The 19247-nt window shown below is 41.7% G+C and overlaps 3 protein-coding genes across 3 annotated transcripts; 1 reads left to right on the top strand and 2 right to left on the bottom strand.

Annotated features, from left to right (window-relative positions):
* Positions 1–1627: 1627 nt before the first annotated feature.
* On the bottom strand, positions 1628–2581 carry stmp1 (short transmembrane mitochondrial protein 1). The gene is made up of 3 exons (XM_076150135.1): positions 2417–2581; positions 1869–1922; positions 1628–1769 (listed from the first exon to the last, which is right to left on the bottom strand). Exons 1-3 carry the CDS (start codon positions 2429–2431, stop codon positions 1698–1700), a joined length of 141 nt encoding a protein of 46 aa, XP_076006250.1. The 5' UTR covers positions 2432–2581; the 3' UTR covers positions 1628–1697.
* A 147-nt stretch (positions 2582–2728) lies between these two features.
* Positions 2729–11880, top strand: LOC143002285 (dynamin-1-like protein). Its single transcript, XM_076152323.1, has 18 exons — positions 2729–2922; positions 3428–3569; positions 4075–4121; positions 4204–4275; positions 4525–4611; positions 5475–5637; positions 5782–5902; positions 6667–6798; positions 7303–7509; positions 7741–7861; positions 8085–8240; positions 8331–8420; positions 8531–8623; positions 9038–9091; positions 10378–10512; positions 10602–10711; positions 10841–11000; positions 11117–11880. The coding sequence occupies exons 1-18, from the start codon at positions 2821–2823 to the stop codon at positions 11171–11173; spliced, it is 2049 nt and encodes a 682-aa protein (XP_076008438.1). The 5' UTR covers positions 2729–2820; the 3' UTR covers positions 11174–11880.
* A 221-nt stretch (positions 11881–12101) lies between these two features.
* Positions 12102–18779, bottom strand: tnnt2e (troponin T2e, cardiac). Its single transcript, XM_076154356.1, has 10 exons — positions 18677–18779; positions 16698–16719; positions 16548–16608; positions 16185–16301; positions 16020–16097; positions 15584–15697; positions 15376–15488; positions 15127–15217; positions 13783–13820; positions 12102–12229 (listed from the first exon to the last, which is right to left on the bottom strand). The coding sequence occupies exons 1-10, from the start codon at positions 18777–18779 to the stop codon at positions 12190–12192; spliced, it is 777 nt and encodes a 258-aa protein (XP_076010471.1). The 3' UTR covers positions 12102–12189.
* Between the last annotated feature and the right edge of the window lie 468 nt (positions 18780–19247).

Genomic DNA, 19247 nt, shown 5'->3' with positions numbered 1-19247 from the left:
ATATATATATATAACTAATACATACTTTCTAGCTCGCTGGAAAATAGGCGAATACATTGGTACGACTACATCGCCCAGCACGGCAAGCAGCACCGCCAAATGCATTGTGGGAAATGTTGTTTGCAATGAATCAGAACCATACTGAACTACAAAACAAACCCGATTTATGCAGTTTGTGGTCCTTGCTCACAGACTGAGGACTGTCTAAACGCTCCACTAAAATAAAAGATACAGTAATCGTTTCTTCACGAATCTTATTTCTCCATTCATATGTGAAATGAGAAACATCGGGATGGAGTTAAACTCATTCTAATGATAAACAAAACAAAGGATGCCGTTATAAACCGTTTCAAGCACATTTCAAGAACATTTGTATGAACTCAAAATTGTATTTTGCGCTAGTTTAATCACACATGTACTGGAAAGTGGCTGCACGAGGTTGGACATCATGCAGTGGATAGTCAGTAAAAGGGTCCAGGACTGGTCACAATTGAAGGAAGGACCTACAACGCCACCAAGTGGTTGTCAGCAGAAGCATATCAAAATACAGTGAGATACCTGTTTTCACATATGAAGTGCATTCTCATTTGTAGTGTCCAATTCTTCAAAATGGCATCACTAAAAGCAGGCAGTCCTCATGAAGAATCCAGACAGGTCAACACCAGACGTCCTGATACATTGTGCTTGGATTGGTTGGTTTGAGCCCTCTGAGCTCCAACAGATAACTTTTGGGTAAGGGTCCGTACACCTATTCCACATCAAATTCATGCACTTTTCAAGCATTTTCAGGCAATTCCAACACCTTAAGGATAATTAATTATATACAGTGTAAAAACTGTATTGATCAGATGTTATTAACAACCATTGACAAACAGAACTTACGATTTAAATGTCAAGTCAAACTCTCACAATACATCAGTGTAACAATGGATTTTACATTTTTTGGATGGTCCATATCTTGTCAAGAAAGACATGAAGCTAGAATTTCAAATACAACAGCCACGCTGTACGAGTATTCATTGGTGTAAGATTGGACAAAATCAAAAAATTCAGGCACAACACCCATGAGAAGATAAAGTCATCTTTTCTGCCGAGTCAGTTCTGGATGCACTGTAACCTTAACCAGGGGAAAGAGAATTGAAGGTGAAAAGGGTATGTATGTATGTCAGTCAGTCAGTCAGTCCATCAGTCTGTTTTGGTGTATGTATGCACCACCACATTAAAATGCAAGCCTTTAAATATTTCCAGCAGGTACGAACCCTGTCTTCAGCCAGTTTGTGGCGGTTGAATATTGATTAATTCAAAAGAGACTTTGTTTAAATTCATATTGAATTTTTTTTTTTTATTGAATGCTCAATGGTTCAGGTTGGTTCCAATATTTGCAATTTTTACTGACAAATTTAAATGGCAAAAGTGTTAAAACATTATTTTATCTTCACCTAATGCTAAGATAATGAATGTCAAAAGTGGCATAAAACAAAAAAAAGCTACATCGAAAATATGCTTAAATTGTAGAGCGAAACCTACTGTTTCAGGCACTGGTAATATTCTTACACGTTTGTCACATTACTGTTTATTCTTTGACCTCTGTACAGTCATTAAGCCATCATCTTTTAAAATAAATAAGTTTCTCTGCGGTGTGCGTCATTGCCCTCCCTCTCGTTCCTTGTCCTGTTGGCAACATGGAGAAACTTAGGTCAATCAGGCGGCTTCTTCTTGGCCTCCACATCTTTTTTAAAAGCCTCGAATTTCTTGGCTATGTTGGGAACCTAAACAAACAAAAAACAAAAGTAGGTCATCTGTGTAATCTTCTTTTATGAAGGGACATGAATCTGCTTTTTGGCTGTTATTTTACAGTTTATACTTACATCATAGTTTTGAGCAAGGTACATCCCAACAACATTTCCCAAGGTAAAGCCCGCCTGGAAAGTAAAGATTTAATATTATTCAAGGCCTAAACAGCATATGACCTAATAGAGAGATGGGTACTCAACTGACCTCTATGACATCATAAGGGTTACTCATCACACACAGTAGCATCTGCAGCTACAAAGGCCTACTGTTGTTTTCAGATGTTTAATAAAGCTTCCCAAGACAAATAACTGAATCTGGCGTGTGAAGTTGTTGTCATGTTTACTTTAGTGTCAGTTAGCTGTTAAGTGCCAGTTAGCTGTTAGCTTGGAGCTGGGTGACAGCTATTACTGCTATATTAACTAGCATAGACAATATTCGACCGACTCAACTGTTCAGTCAAGTGTCTGATAAAGTTATATAGCGATATTCTAACGCCAAAATTCCATTCAAAGTTTTTAAAAAGTTGATTGACAGCAAGTTACCGAAACTACAAACTGTAGGCTACCGAAGCTGCAAGAGCATTCTCATGTGCGAACATTGGCGAACGATTGGCGAAACTCACCAGGAACTGCAGCATGGTGGAAGAATGGAGCCCTTTGGAAGGTTGACAGCGTCGAACTAACTTACCAGTAAGCTTTGAGAATTAGTTCACACAGACAGAGTGGATTAGTTGGTCTATGAGCTAGCAAAATGTCATCGAGAATAAAAAGGGCACACATGCGCAACATAAGCAGGAAGGCACAACAGTAGCCAATCACGTGCATTGTAGTGACGGCATGTTTTGTAGTTTTTCTGACGTCCTAGCTGCAGTCGGAGTGCATCCAAGGGACTACACTTCCCAGGATTGCATACAGTTAGCTTTACTTATAGGTGTTGCTGCAATGGTGGCGTCGGTGGGACATTGAATGACTTTGGCTCCATCACGAAAATAGCTAGTTTATTAATTTTATTGGCAAAACCTCGAACATGGAGGCTCTTATCCCCGTTATAAACAAGCTCCAAGACGTGTTCAACACAGTGGGTGCGGATATTATACAGCTGCCGCAGATAGCAGTCGTAGGGACACAGGTAAACTGCTCATTCTGGGCATCTTTTGGTTTATATGGCTTATCATGCATTGTTGTTTAACTGCTAGCAAGACAACCTTTGCTGTAAGGTAGAAGAAAAGCTCCTTGACGAGAGAAAATGTTCGCCTCTGTTCGCCCCTCGCTGTGTATTATTATAATATCATTATTGTTATTACAACTAAACGAATGGAAGCTAGAGTCAAACAGAACCACGTTTGCGGCTTAAACGCTAACTGGACAGCTGTAGACCTCTTTTGACCTGGCTGTAGAATCTATTTGCATCACCCTCAATCAGTGTTATTTTAAGAACCACATACATACACTTGTATATCAAAATCAGGTCAGTGCTGTGTAGAAATGAGATAATTGTAATCAGGCTCTAGCCCTGATTTAGGATGTGATTGTACCCAATGTGTGTAATGTTTGCTTTTTCGCCTGAGAGCTGTGCTGCTTGGTCAATCCTTAAATGTACTGTACATGTCTGTATCTCCATTTTGTGTTTACAGAGCAGTGGTAAGAGTTCTGTGCTGGAGAGCCTGGTTGGCAGGGACCTGCTGCCACGAGGGACTGGCATTGTAACCAGGCGACCCCTCATTCTGCAGCTGGTGCACGTTGATCCTGGGGATGTCAGGAAGAACGATGACAGTGGTACGCAACCTCAAGGAGCCAATGTCACTGTCTTCTGAGCAATGTTTCAAACCAAGGACCCACTAATTTGTCCTTTACATGTTGTGAAGTGATACTTACAGTATATTCTGCCCGACATAATTCAAGTACCTGTTTTGAAGTTGTTTGTCATTGGGGATTATGATTTGTAATTTTTGCTTTCTAATCTAATCATTGCAGATCCCAGAGTGTGAAAGAGCACCGTGCTCCATAAAGGTGCATTGTATTAGATAGATGTCTTAATAACCCAGATTAGCCCTTCTAGGTGTCCCTTCCCTGTTTCCTCCCTAAAATTACAGCTCATGTCCAGTTTCTGTACCTTTTGCTCCAAACTAGTTACCATAGTCGGACATCTTCCCCTCTCTTTCTTAGCCTTAATGTAACCACGCTTTATTAACCTTCTGCTTCCGGCAGCTGTTTCTAATGCTGTCGACACTTTGCCAAGGTAAATGCTAAATGCCAAATTGTGTTTTTTTGTGCTTCACAGGCAGAGAAGGTGAAGAGTGGGGAAAGTTTCTGCACACTAAGAATATGGTATGAATTTGTACAAGAGAAAATACTGACTTATTAATAGACATAGTATTTGCTTCTGTTGATATATTTTTTTATTTTGCAGATCTACACAGATTTTGAGGAAATCAGGCAAGAAATTGAAAATGAAACAGAGCGAGTGTCTGGGAATAATAAGGTAAGATATCAGAATGTAGGAATCAATCCGTATGCGGTGTAGTAAAAGCAGAGAATGTTAATCCTTTGTAACTATTAGTTTTAATCATCTATAGTACTATAAAATACTTGTCTTAGTCAAAATATTAAATTCTTTTTATTGTTTACCTTATACAATTTTGGGGAATACCAACATTTACTTTTTGAAACATATTTTAAACATTCAGCGACACAGAAGTCGTGTGACACATTCATATTTCCGTCTCTGCAGGGGATCAGTGATGAACCCATTCACCTGAAGATCTTTTCTCCCCATGTTGTCAATCTCACACTGGTGGATCTGCCAGGAATCACAAAGGTAATATTGTACTTTTTTCACATGCGCGCCAGTTGGGTTATTTGTGAGCTGATTTTGATTGAACTTAGTGGGAGGGTGGGGTGTGGCACAAGGAAGAGCTTAATGACCTTTTAGTCCTCCTCCCCTTCCAATGTTAAAAGGGATGGATTTGAGACTCCCTGAGGTGGCTTCTTTATGTCAGCTTAATCGTCTTTAAGTGGCTCTCAACACGCTCCTCTTCTCCTGAAGTATTTTTTTAATTTTATGTTTGTTTAATTCTACTGATCAGCGTTATCTCATGCTGTAGTTTTGATGTTTTATTATTCTACTGCTTCTGAGACAGACTGAAAATACCACAAAAATAGTCACAGATCCAAAAATGTGAGGTTCTGACAATTTTAAGATGCATTGTGTGAGTATGTAAGGTGAAGTTTGTAATTTGAGTTACTGTGCACTTTTCCTTGGCCACAGCCTCGTCCTTTACTGTAGATTTGTTACATTTTGGAAATGTATTTTAGGAGGACACTGGCATCCAAATTAACTTTTGCAGCACTAAAACTTGTCTGCATGTGAATAATGTCAAGATTGTCATGGCTACATGTACGCACATTGCATCAAATTTGCGATTAAGTTCTGTAGACCTATGAAGATGTCTCAAAAAGCAATACAATGCATCATTATTTCTGTGTAATTGATCTGTATAATTCCATAATTTTGTGTAGCAAAAAATTACTGACTTACTGACTGCCCTGCTGCCCCTTTCTGTGATGTAGGCTTTGATTCCTTCCTCATTACTTCCCCCCGCTGTGGCCAAAACTGTGTTAATTAAAGAAAGTCCTCACAGTCCAATCAATCAGATCGAGATAACCATGTTTTCCCTCCAGGTGCCTGTGGGCGATCAGCCTAAGGACATTGAGATTCAAATACGAGATCTAATCCTGAAGCACATCTCCAACCCCAACTGCATCATTTTGGCCGTCACTGCGGCTAACACAGACATGGCCACCTCGGAGGCCCTCAAGGTGGCCCGAGAGGTCGACACCGACGGTAAGAGAAACAAAACGGGATGAAATTACCGTTGTCATGCTCTGATTTGAGCAATTTCAGTTTTAGAAGACGAGAGAAAAAGATGACTTGTAGCGTTGGTAATCTTTGCAGCACTGATTCAAATGATTATATGCGACTCAATAGGCAGGAGGACTCTGGCTGTGGTCACCAAGCTGGACCTGATGGATGCTGGCACTGATGCTATGGATGTGCTGATGGGCAGAGTCATCCCCGTCAAACTGGGCCTCATCGGAGTTGTTAACAGGTCCGGATCAGAGTATATACTGATGAAATGATTCACATAATAGAAATGAATGTGTAATAGTAAATTATAGTAGAGATTAATTTATTAAATTATTGTTGAACTTTCCCTCTGTGAATGGTAATTGTATTTCCTAAATTAAGTTTGACTAAGCAATTAGAGACCTAAGTCCCTCCTTCTGTTATGATGCAGTTCAGTTGCCACAATTTTCATACATCATGCAGATACAGTAATTAAATATGAATATTTTATATATGAATATTTTATGTGTTTATGTGCCTCCATTTGGAGAGGTGACAACCCGTGTTAATAAAAATATGCAGTCGTGGCTGCGACTTGGCAAAGCACACTAACAAGATAATGTTAAGTAATGTAAGTTAGATAAAGTTGTGGCCAGGTGATGTAATGCAGTGGGCACAGTGCTGCACCTGGAAAACATACAGTGACCACAACCTAGCACTTTCATAATTGTGTTTGAATGATATACAAAGTGACAAACTCCAGTCAGGGCGTCAGTATCAGTTCAGGAGCTCCAGGCAATAATCTAATAATGTCCCCATGCTAATGATTTTATTATATCATGTCCATGATGTGCCGTCAACCCTTTAATACCTCGGGCTGAGGTTCATACACACCAGATACCCAAAGTCACGACACTGTCAAAAGTGTGTGTGTTGTTTGTATAAGCACAGGATGTCACCACACCTCTTCATTACTTATTGCCTTAGCATTAAATATCAGTTGTATGTCGTAATTGAATCTTTCAGGAGTCAGTTGGACATCAACAATAAAAAGTCTGTGGTAGACGCCATTCGAGACGAACACGCTTTCCTGCAGAAGAAGTATCCATCTCTTGCAAATCGAAATGGAACCAAATACTTGGCCAAAACCCTCAACAGGTACATTATCTATGATCATTTTCACAGATGATGAGTAAATCTGACAAACGCCTGAATGATACATTTGAAGTTAACTTTTGTGTCTTTTATGGAATGAATGATTCTGGAGCCTTTCAGTGTTGAGAATCTTGCAGCAGTAAGAGCTGGCGCTACAATAATTCTTTGTTAGAAAGGGGAAAATAAATTGTAATATTTCATTTTTCTGGTACATTGAGTTCATAAACAATCTTAGTAAAACCTGCACATTTTGGCACAGATATATAGACTTAAAATGTCACATTGATACAAGAGCTCATGGATGCAGCAGTGTGTAAATATGTATTTGAGAAAACAAGTCAGCGTCAATATGTCAAATGTCAGAAGCAACACCAGTATTGATTACATTTTTCATGAAAATTGCTGATGTCTTTCATTTTGAGATTCAAGTGATACACCACCGCTCGGAATCTTATTCGCATGCCGACATCAGACCTGACCCTTCTGCCCTTTCCTTCATAATGTCAGGTTACTGATGCATCACATCAGAGACTGTCTCCCCGAGCTGAAGACACGGATCAACGTCCTGGCTGCGCAGTACCAGTCCCTGCTCAGCAGCTACGGTGAACCCGTAGAAGACCAGAGTGCCACCTTGCTCCAGCTCATAACAAAGTTCGCCACAGAGTACTGCAACACCATAGAGGGAACCGCCAAATACATAGAGACGGCAGAACTGTAAGTGACTGCAGTACTTCTATTCGGCCACTTGGTGTTGCTGTTGGTCCAGTGGAGTAATGCACAATGAGCTAAACTACTGCATTGGTTTCATCATTTAACATGACTTAAACAGCTTGTAAGTTAAGGCATGCACAGCCTCTATGAAAGAGAAGCTGACAGAAGAGATGTTGCTGTATTCACATCACGGTCAATGTCCCCCCTCCAACCCCCCTGCTGCTTTTATTTCAGGTGCGGCGGAGCCAGAATTTGTTACATATTCCATGAGACATTTGGCAGAACATTGGAGTCTGTGGATCCTCTGGGAGGACTCAGCACCATCGACATTCTAACAGCCATCAGGAACGCCACGGTAAGTGCTGATATTTTATCCTGTAAATGTGACAGCAAGAGCATCACCAGGGTTTCTCCTGTCACTGCTACACCAAAGAAATGTTGGATTACAAAACATAATCATATGTCTTCCAGGCAGCGTTTGTGCTGCTTTCTGCCCCTTCCTCCTCCTCTTCATTCCTCAGCCGTTAAATTGCTCAGGTTAACGGCTAACGTATTTCTCCCTCCTCTTCCAACATCAGGGCCCGCGTCCGTCACTGTTTGTGCCTGAGGTGTCCTTCGAGCTGTTGGTGAAAAAGCAGGTGAAACGCCTGGAGGAGCCCAGCTTGCGCTGCGTGGAGCTGGTCCACGAGGAGATGCAGAGAATCATCCAACACTGCAGCAACTACAGCACACAGGTACTCTGCTCTGCTCACACCTTCAGCTTTCACACAAACACGTAAAAGCTTCGCCTTATCAATCAGAAGAATGTATGTCATTTTAAAAAGGAGCTCCAGAGATTCCCAAAGCTACACGAGGCCATTGTGGAAGTGGTCACCTCCCTCCTGAGGAAGAGACTGCCCATCACCAATGAGATGGTAACCTTGCATTCATTTCCTGCTTTGGCGTGTGCGGTTTCGTGTCCTGAAATAGGAACAACCAGCTGGACCCGAACACTAGTGGGATGTCTTCTTTTTTCTCGCCGTAGGTCCATAACTTGGTCGCGATTGAGCTGGCCTACATCAACACCAAGCATCCAGATTTCGCAGATGCCTGTGGAGTCATGAATAATAATATCGAGGTCTGTACTGGCAGCACAATATCCTGAAATACTCGTTTCCTGGGGACAGTACAGAACAAATCTTACATTGCTCATTTGTGGGCCTGGCAAGCAAAATGATCCCTATGGTGTGTACTAAGACTATCATTAAAGTTTAAGGTAAATGACGAAAAGTTTTTAAAAACCATTGACATTTAGACATTGCCATTATTTCGCATTTTTATTTATACATCCCTTTGAATGTCATCTGCCTCTGTGGGAGGAATAATTTGCATGATTATGTCATGAAATATGCATACAGTAAACAGAAGCACTGATTTCCACCAATCTGGCATACCACCCTGATACTGTATATGTTGGAAGTTTGTTAAAGCATAAACCGAGTCATTTTGCTTTAAGACAATTATGCCCACATCTGTTTTTGTGTGTTTGTAGGAGCAGAGGAGGAACAGGATGAGGGAGCTGCCCGCCGCAGTGCCCAGGGATAAGGTAATTATTATAAAATATAACGGTATTAGCCTGTGCTGTAATATTTGCTTGGAATCCGCCGCGTCCAAAGTATAATGGGGCTGAGGCGGCGCTAATCACTCATAGCGCTGCAGGAAGAGAATCTGTGTGAACGAATGCCTCGGCTAGTTTACATCCAGGAATTTTATCCCACATCTCCTCCCTCCTCCTCAAAATGTCTCCTCTCCTTCCCTCAAATGACTTTCGGCTGCCAAACTTCCTCCCCGCTCTCTTTCCACGTTTGGTCTTAGCCCTTCTTTTCTCTCTCTCTCTCTCTCCACGTCTGCTCCCTTATATCTCGCTAGTCTGTTGGCAAAGGTCCGATTGGCCCAACTGTGGTTTCTGGCGAGCCCCCTGCGTCTGGAGCCGACGTGGACGGTGCCAAGGTGGGCACGTACTCTGCGAGCCCGCTCTCTGCCTGGCTGGTGGTGGAGCGTGAATGGATGGATGGATGGATGAATGAATGGATTAATGGATGGGTGGATGGCTGCTCGCATGCTTTCTGATTCTTCGCCTGCCGATGCTGTGCTCTTGTTTTGCTCCCCCTCAGCCTGTGTCGACTCGCACTAACAGCTGTCGTGTTTTCCCGCAGAGTTGGTCCACCTGTCTCATAGAAAATGCTTTCCTCTATTTCCCTTTCCAGCCCCTCAACTCTGAGCTTGTCCTCTCTCCTGTCCTCTGCTGCTTGTGTAAATAATAGGCATTGTTGGATTGAGGAAATTCTACCACAGAGCACCAACAATCCAATCCCCTCTTGAGTTTATAAGTCAGTCAGTCAGTGGTTGTTTCCTCTGTCAAGGAGGAAGTGTTTTCACCTGTGTTGGTCTATGTGTTCATCAGCAGGAAAACCTACGACGTTATGAATCAGTTTTTCTTAATGTGGTGGGCAGGCTGGACATTACACAAGGAGGGACCCATTAAATGTTGATACCTGATAGTGGCACAATCACTACTTTAATGTTTTGGTCTCTAACTTTTTAGCTGTATGTTGTATATGAGCTCAATATTCAAAACTCTTTATGTCCTCGAGTCTCTGCATAGTCCGCCTGATCTGATCTTAGCTTTGGCTGTGCTGTCCTGCATTTGGTTCTGTGTTTCCCCCATGTTCTCAAGTGTATTTCCCACCACCATTGCAACTGATCTGTTCTAAGGTGTTCATGTTAAATGTGCACACTTTCCCTGTGAGCCAGTCTGACAAGTGAACGTGCCGCGGCAGCTCGCGTCCCGCGGTGACGGCTTATCTCTCTGCGCTTGTGCTTTATCTTCAGGGTCCTCCTGCAGCCGGGCCTCAGGGGGAGCAGGACGGCACAGGGAACTGGAGGGGGATGCTGAAGAAGGGAGAGGACACCCCAGGCTCAGGACCAGGGAGCCCCCTTAGAGGAGCTGTCAACCTACTCGACGTGGTAACCAGACACCGGCATAACATTGTGACGCATTTATCATCTTAATAATTCGACTTTAATTCAAAAAAATGTTCTTCCCTTCACTCAAGCCTGTGCCTGTCGCCAGGAAGCTATCATCACGTGAGCAGCGGGACTGTGAGGTTATTGAACGCCTCATCAAGTCCTACTTCCTGATTGTCCGCAAGAACATCCAGGACAGGTACTTCTTTGCTATTGTGACACTGTGCCTACGCTTGGGGTCATGAGATTCCAGCGGGCAGAATAATCACTATACCATGCCGCCGTGTTGTTTTCGGCCATCTTTTCACTCTCTCTCTCCCCCTCCCAGCGTGCCAAAGGCAGTGATGCACTTCCTGGTCAACCATGTGAAGGACAGCCTCCAGAGCGAGCTTGTCGGGCAGCTTTACAAGTCCGGCCTCCTCAACGATCTGCTGACTGAATCGGAGGATATGGCCCAGCGGCGCAAGGAGGCCGCGGACATGCTACAGGTAACATACACACACGCACGCACACCTACATCTTCTCTCCAGGATTGGGTCAATAATGTAGTTGTACTCTGTACTCTTTAATTTCCCTTTGCCTTTTTTCACATTTTGCCCCACAGGCTTTGCAAAGAGCCAGTCAGGTGATTGCTGAGATCAGGGAAACTCATCTCTGGTGAAACTTAACCTGAGGATTTCATCCGTTATCTCCTCGTCACGCCCAAAGGTCTGACCACCCCCCCCCCAACTGCAGTGTAGCTCGCTCCAACATGTACTCATCACCACTGAACTTGAATAAGAGTTGGAATAACGAACAAGAAAATGCACTTATGATCCCTGGTCAAACTTAGGAATCATCTACTCACAGCTACCTGACAGAAATAAGTTGTAAAGTTAGAGTTGTAACATCTATTTAAATGCTACAGTAAATACTGACTACTTCACGTTGTAAGAGAAAGGAAACTGCACTCTGGGTTAAGTAACGTCTTCGGTAAGATTTTAGAAACTCTGCAGCTCCTAAAGGAATTTTGTGGCAAAGTACCTCTAATTTTTGACTCAACGTTAAATTGAGCTTTGTGAAAGTGGAATATGAAGTTAATGCATTCTGAAAGTGTTTTGGGTCTGGGTTATATAAAATTAAAAACTATCCCTTCATCTGCAGCCTTTCATTTAGGAATAGCTGTCACGTCTCACTGTCAGTCCAAGTTTAACGCTGCAGTGGGGATTGCGTCACAAATTAGAATTCCGAAGTTGCTGCAGAGTTTAAGCAAGCTAGAACTTGTGTACATAAACCATTGCGTTACTTCTTTTGCACTGTTTTCGCCACACTGTACTGTACAGAAAACATCCCGACACTGTACTGCCATTACAATCTTTATTTATTGATGTGTTCTGAAAAATTTGTTGTTTTATTATGTTTACATGTTGCAGCCTACATGTGAAGTTGGTGCACTGTGGTTCTTTGTTAATGTTCCCCAAAGAAAGAATAAATGTTTGGATTCCCATCTGGTTTAGCTGAGCCAGATGGCATTAATAGGTGGATGGTAACTGCTTAAGATAAACCACACAAACACAGATTTTTGGCTCGCAAGCACTGTTTTTATTGGTCTGTGTACTACTTGACTAGCCATTCTATGTTTTAGACGTAGACGCTGCTCATGCCCCATCATCTCCTTGGAGGATCTGCTTGTCTCCTCTATCTCATCCTGCCCTTGGCCTTGCCTCTGCCTTTGGCACTGTGGAGTCAGGGAAAGACGCGAGTGACCAGATGTTACTGTATAAATGTTTAAGGATGCATTCAAACCTGTGGTTCGTTTTCTTATCCGATATAGGGAATTATGTTTACAAACAATCATCCATTGGATTCCTGTTCACATAATTACATTTACTAGCAGTCTAAAACTTGTAAACTGTTTTGTTATTTGGCAGAATTGACTCCGAAGTCCTTACCTGGGGAGGAAAAAAAAAATTGCATGGAAAATGGAGCATCAGTAGTGTGTGTGTGCGTTACCAATTATAGGTACATTGACAAAACATTAATTTTCAGCTTTTATCAAGGCTGCAAATGGAAAAACACGTGTAAATGCATCAAATAAGAAGGCGCACCACAAGATGCCCTCTAAAGGAGGCACACAATATTCTGTTCACCCAACAGTTTGTCTTATAAAGAGCTGGGTTAGAAATCTCTAATATTTATAGCATTATCATCAAACAGTCTGATTTCTCATTGCAAATGAACTGCACTGCACTTCGCTTGCTGCACTGCATATGCAATGAAAAGCTGAAGACAAATTGTAGAGTGAACATGTTGGAGTGCGTCTTTTCCTATGGATTTGACTTGAAGCGGCATGCTCCTGATTAGATACATTGACACATTGTTTTCCAATCGCAGCCTTGATGAGTGCTGCAAATGACTGTATTATTGATGTTCCTAACATTGGTATATTAACAATAGAATTATGCACACATGCTACTGATGCCCTGTTTTCCGTTGTGTTTGTTTTGTCCGAAGAAAAAACAAAACTTTCTCTCTGGAAGGGATTACCTTCCTGCTCAATTCTGACCAATTATAAATCAGGCTACAAATGTTTGGACTGCTAATAAATGTTAAGGTGCAAATACGAATCCAATTGAGGAATCCTTGGATTGTTTTATTCCCCGAATCGAAAACAAAGCAAAGGAACCACAGGCCTGAATACAGCCTAAGCATAAATGGTCAAGATAACTAGAGGACACTCGTAGATCATGTAGAGTCTTTGTTAATGGAAGGTGGCTAAAGTAAAGAAGGAGCTGGAGTAGATACAACAGTAAAAACGGATCATGCTGTTTGGGAGCAGAGAGCAAAGAGGGAGTAGTGATTACAGCCTTACCTTTGATGCACTACCTGTGTTCTTTTTCATATAATTGGCCATGACATGAGACGCTTACAGTCTCCTTTAAACTTCTATACTGAGATTAGCCTTTCTGGGTTAGTCTCTTGAAAAGCTAAGATCCTTTCCATGGCTGTCTTATACGGGATAAAACAAACAGAACCCGTTTTAACCGGTTTACAGCCAACAGATGCTGATGAGTTGAGCAGTCAGGAAAATTAAAGCGGCTGAAAATTGCAATGAAGCAGCGGCAAAGTTACCTAAGTATCATCAAATGCCCAATTCTGTTTTAAAGATTACTTTGCTCAGCTTGGCAGGGATCTGTGGCACTTTTCCAAATCAAGATTTTCTGAAGCCATTTAAATGAAGAAGAAAGTGACCAGAGAAACCTCAGGCGAGGCCCAAAGGTGGCTACTTGCCTCTGGTGGTCCTGAAGACGAGCCAGGAGCCGATTGATCTGTAGGGGGCACACACACACGCACAGCATAGAAGGCCAGCAGAAGCAAAAAGCAAAGCCAAACGGGTGGACCTCGGGGGTTCAGAAGAGGAGCTCAGCAGGCCAAGGAAAAATCTGTCACCTGTCACGGATTACACCTCCAGTCTGCCCGAGCGAACTGAGCTAAATCCTATGTGGAAGCCTGCAGGATTTCACGGGTAACATTCTTTTCTTGCACTAAGAGCATTAAAAACTTTACAGGTAAAAATTAACAAGACTGCGTTTATCCCAGCAAACCCAAATACGGCCAAACTAACTGGTTGCAGTCAAAAGTAGTAATGTGTAAGTGTAATAATTTAAGAATTTTTAAAGGAACCAAGATTTATTGTATCTGGAACTCCAGGATAGACATTTTGATATAATATTTGCCTCAAGTTGGAATATAACCATAACAGAATTGAATGCTCTTGAATGCAACCACATGCCAGTTTCTGCAGGGCGCTGTAAGAATGGTTGCCGTGCTGCATTTCTGACCCGGCAACAGACAGAGCGCCAAGCTAAACAACAACCAAGAGGCCGACATGCCCCATCAAGAGCTACTCACAACTTCTGCTGCTCAGCGACTCGGATCTGGAGTATGTTTATCTGGAACAATACAATGACCATTTCAGCTTTTGTGTCATGTGGCTGCTTTTGTGTCGCAGACTGTAGATTTTATGAGTCATTTAAATAACCATACATTTGTGAATATAGTAGCCATCTAAATGATACAGACATGAAAATAATTGCCGGAACAATGTCCAGAAATAGAAAAGAGATTAACAAGCCTGACTGTCATTCCAAATGCTGTTCAGTACCTCATATACAGGATATTGCTCATTGCTTCAAGAACAATAAATGTCTTTTCTCACAAAATATGATTGAACTGATGTTAATTATTGATGTTTTCCCTCATTTTGAAATTGTAGTAGTCAAAGTTGCATCATTTGAGGTTCACACACTTAGAAGAGCATCATGTTAGTCAAAACTGCCTGAAAACTTAATTTTTGATGAGTTCTTTACTAACGCATAAAGGTGCTGTAGCAAGGAGTAGAAATGGAGCACAGCAAAGGTCATAAAACAGGCCATGAAATGTAAAATCAGAAAATTCGAGCAAAATCTAATAATATGTCCCCTTTAATTTCCCAGGCCAGCACTGCTGAATGTGTAGGTGCTGTATGGGTGCATGCACCCGTTAGGAGAAAATGTTTTCAATTAACTTTGTCATTTCACAGAGGACTTGGCACACGATGGCCATGGGGGAGGAGGGGAGGTGGGGGTTACTTACATCATATTTCTGCTTTTTCAGTTGCTCGCTGAGGTCAAACTTCTCAGCCTCCAGTGTCAAAAGCCACTGCCACAGCTCATTGGCTTTCTCCCTGTTGAGAAAGAACCCAAAAGCAGTTCAGAAAGGGGAAACTAAAAGGCCAAACTGTAAGAGACTAATATGTGGTGTGTAGATGAGTGTATGCACTATCAGCTGCATCAGATGGGAAATGTGGGTATTAGACTGGAAATGGTTAGGACATGTCCGTACTTCACTTTGTCCTCGCTGGCATGTTCAAAGTTGAGAGGCTTCTTCCTGTCGGCCAGGATCTTCTTCTTCTTTTCTCTCTCCGTCTGCTTCTTTGCTCCCTTCTTTCCCTCCTGCTGCAGAGGAGAATTAAATTGAGAAAATGGGGTGAAATGGTGAGCGAGTTAGTGAGATGTCGGTTAAATTTTTAAATATTCGTGAGACCGCTGACCCTCTGCTGGACGCCACCGAACTGCTGAGTCCTGTTTGTGAGGACCTTCTTTTTCTTGATGTCATCGTCCTGCTTCTTGCGTGCGTCCTCCTGCTCCCTCCTCTCCTTTTCCTCCTGTGGTAAAGATTGTCAACATGGTCACAGGAGAGGAGACAGTCCATTTGAAGAAGTAATGTGCACACTAAGAAAAAAACCCTAGTTCCCAAACTGCTCCGAGAGCTTCATTCCTTTGAATTTACAGGCTCATACACCTGAGAATCATAAAGATTTGTTACTCTTGCGGCCAAGAGTTAATTAGTTAATTAGTTAGTTAGAATTAATTTTCTATTTGGGTAAATGGAGAGAATCTACAGCACCTCATTACAAAGCGCCACATTACAAAAATCCTGAAAAGTGCCAGACAGTTGGAGACGATTGAGATAAAGGAGGAACTCACAGCCTGACGAGCCTGCCTCTCCTTCTCCTTCTCAGCACGGACCCTCTGCTGTTCAGCCCTCTCAGCACGACGTCTCTCCTGCGCCCACATACAAGCACACACAGCAATTGCTTGCTGGGTGGTACATGACTTCAGTGATCTGGTGCGGTTTCCTGGAAGACTTACGATTCTGTTGACAAGAGCGATGAGCTCCTCCTCGTCCTTCTTCCTCTGGATGTAGTGGGCCTCGATCAGAGAGTGCAGCTCAGACAGATCCTTGTCCTGACGCTTCCTGTGGATGTCCTGCAGTCACACACACAATTGTTTTTACCATCACTAATGGCTTTCACGCCCAGAACCCTAATTCTAATGTTAGCATTGACCCTAGAAATATGAATCTAATTTGATTCTTAAATCCCACTGTGTCCTTGCTTTGCAGTATCCCCATTTGATGTTGATAAAACACAAAGCACAAACATAGATGCATGCACACACACCTCACATTCAGAAATAGTAATGTGTGTATGTGCATTACTCAAATGTACTCGCATCAAAGTCGACTTTATCTCCCTCTGGTATCTTTGGCGCAGTTATAGGCGGGGCAAATGCTCTAAAAGTCAATGGAATTTCTTATTAGAACAGCAACACAAAATTACATTTATGCATTTTATTGCTGCAAACATAAAATAAAAATCTTACTTTGGTTTGGGTTTGGAGTCATCTATGGCATTAAAGGAACAGGAACAAAGTTAATTCATTCAAGCCTTTTTTGAAAATAATTCAATAACTTGGACAGAGGACGACCAGTCTGGTGTCAAATACTGCAATATTTGGGTTACAAAATGCACATGTCATAAAATGAAGATTGATGGTTCTCACTCACCCGGGTGACAAGAAAATCCAAACATTTACTGACTTACTACTGCTAATGGAACAAAAGTTTATATAGAAACACAAACACGCTCACCGCACACTGACAAATCTGTGTGGGTGTGGAACAAGATATATTGTCTGTGTGTGTATGTGTCAAGTTTTAGTTTACGGAACAAAGAATCCGAAGAGCTCCAGTGGGCAGCAGACAAAACCAGACATTTATGTAAAAATTATTCTTGCATATTTCAATCAAAGTGCTCTCAACAGAAACATACCTTCATCTGCAGGTGGAAGCTCTGTAGAAAAGGACAACAGACACATCTGCAGATCGGTATTATCTACAAAGACTTCACTCAGGTCTGACATCTACTTTATAATGATTTGCCCAGGGCCAAGGGCACAGATCACATGGCATCTCACCACATCATAATACACAGTGTGATGTAAAGTAACATGTCAGAACACACTCCTTCATGTACCCATGCAAGTGTGAATACACAAATACGATCCCAGATGCATGTATTGCAACATGTCTGTTACACCTGAAGTTTTATCTTTCAGACCAAGATACAGGCCGGAAACAGAGCTTGTACACCTTTTCCAAAGTCAAATGCCCAGAATCAAACCGAGAACTTTTCAATCCCAAGACAAACACTCCATTCTACCATTCTGAGCCACACCGTGATGTAAGATTTACATTACCTTCCTCTGCAGTCTCTTTGTACAGGAAGTGAGGTCATAGGCATGACAGGGAACAATGATGGAGAATAGTTTGTCAATAGTTGGTCTTCAATGTGACAATGACCATGACATCATATCATATATTTCTGCTGCTACGACATTATATAATCCTTAAACCACTGGATGAATGGTATTTTATATATGACAGAAAAATAAGAGTAGAAAAATATAATTACCTTCCACTGCAGGAGGAGGTGCTTAAATAAAGGGAAATGGGGAAAGTAGCACATTTCACATTAAACATTTCTTCTTTGCAGTTCCACTATTAATAACAAAAAAACGTACGACAAATATGTACATATACACAAAGAGAAGCTTCACCTTGTACTTCAGGCGGTGGATCCTCTGTGTAACAAGGACATAAACAGGATAAATGAAATCAAATGATGTCACTGTCACCACGTCAGTATGAAGTAAAGACAAACTAATATTTAATTCAGAGAAGTCACGCAGCGCTCACCTTCCTCTTCTGGGGTCTCTATGACTGAGTGAACAGAATATGGATTAGTGGATCAATGAGACCCTAGGAAAACAGCTTGAGGCTGAGATTTTGGCCAAATCATGACCACACTAATACTGTCACTGATCAAACTCATGCTGGAATCTGACATTCAGCGTGAACAAAGTTGAGATACACAACCAGCTCAGATCACATGCTGAGCCTGGGTTCATTTGCAGCACATGCTCATTCACTGTAAAATGAGAGAAAATAACAAAAAGCTTGAATTTGTTAAGTCAAATTTAATCAGAATGGACCAAATCTGGACCTATTACAGGAAAATGTCCATGCAACTTTTGTCAGAACTTTACTTTTTCTTTCCACCATATTTTTTGGGATATTATATAAAACACAAAAACCACACCACATGGGGGTAACAATGTGTTGTGACAAATCAGTGCTGACAAATGAAGTGTAAACATTCGCAAAGAAACTTGCTATGGCTTTAATCACTGACAGCAGAGAGCATAACAGCACGACACACACATGCACACAAACACGTACATGCACACACACACACACACAAACACACGCATAAAAGGGAGACACAAGATGAAGCTCTTACCTTCTTCTTCTTCTTCAACTACTTCAACTACTTCTAGTTTTTGTCCTTCTTCTCCTTCTTGTCCTTCTTCTTCACCTTCCTTCGTTTCTACATAATCTGACATAACCAGGTCAGCATATTGAAGGGATGGAAGCTTTATAACGTGACATTTTGTTCTCTCAAAAAGCAGTAATGTCCCACTTTACCTTCTGCCCTGAAAAGAAAAAAAAACACAAATTTGACAAGAATCAGCCCTGTTTGTTTATTGATTTAAGTGACAGCAGTAGAAATGCTTTGAAAACAGAGCACATATACTCACTGGATCTCCACCACAACTTCCTCATCAGCCATCTCAGATCAGTTATCTGAGTGTGAAATGTGAAACAGTTTAAGCATCCAACACAAACCTCTCCACTTCAATTCACCATTGAGACATCTGCATCCTTTTTTAATGAATTTCTTTGTTTTGAGGTAACGAAGGATTTTTCATACAGCTGTCAAACTGACATGCAGATGCACGAACAGGCTTTCATTTCTCACACAGATTGGACTGATTATCTTTGTTAGGGCTGCTCATATTCAAGTCTACATT

The sequence above is a fragment of the Genypterus blacodes genome, unplaced genomic scaffold (assembly GCF_046128005.1).
Source record: "Genypterus blacodes isolate CSIRO-AG114 ecotype Tasmania unplaced genomic scaffold, CSIRO-AGI_Gbla_v1 ptg000007l_1, whole genome shotgun sequence".
Lineage (NCBI taxonomy): Eukaryota > Metazoa > Chordata > Actinopteri > Ophidiiformes > Ophidiidae > Genypterus > Genypterus blacodes.
This window is presented reverse-complemented; position numbering and strand designations above follow the sequence as displayed.

Coding starts and splice junctions, on each gene's coding strand:
- stmp1 (XM_076150135.1), bottom strand. Junction 1,770..1,868: donor ACCTTGCTCAAAACTATGAT/GTAAGTATAAAC, acceptor TTGTTTGTTTAG/GTTCCCAACATAGCCAAGAA.
- LOC143002285 (XM_076152323.1), top strand. CDS start 2,821: ATGGAGGCTCTTATCCCCGTTATAAACAAGCTCCAAGACGTGTTCAAC. Junction 7,862..8,084: donor CAGCCATCAGGAACGCCACG/GTAAGTGCTGAT, acceptor TTCCAACATCAG/GGCCCGCGTCCGTCACTGTT. Junction 10,712..10,840: donor CGCAAGAACATCCAGGACAG/GTACTTCTTTGC, acceptor TCCCCCTCCCAG/CGTGCCAAAGGCAGTGATGC.
- tnnt2e (XM_076154356.1), bottom strand. CDS start 18,779: ATGTCAGATTATGTAGAAACGAAGGAAGGTGAAGAAGAAGGACAAGAA. Junction 16,720..18,676: donor AGTTGAAGAAGAAGAAGAAG/GTAAGAGCTTCA, acceptor TTAATGCCATAG/ATGACTCCAAACCCAAACCA. Junction 13,821..15,126: donor TGAAAAAGCAGAAATATGAT/GTAAGTAACCCC, acceptor TGCCCCCTACAG/ATCAATCGGCTCCTGGCTCG.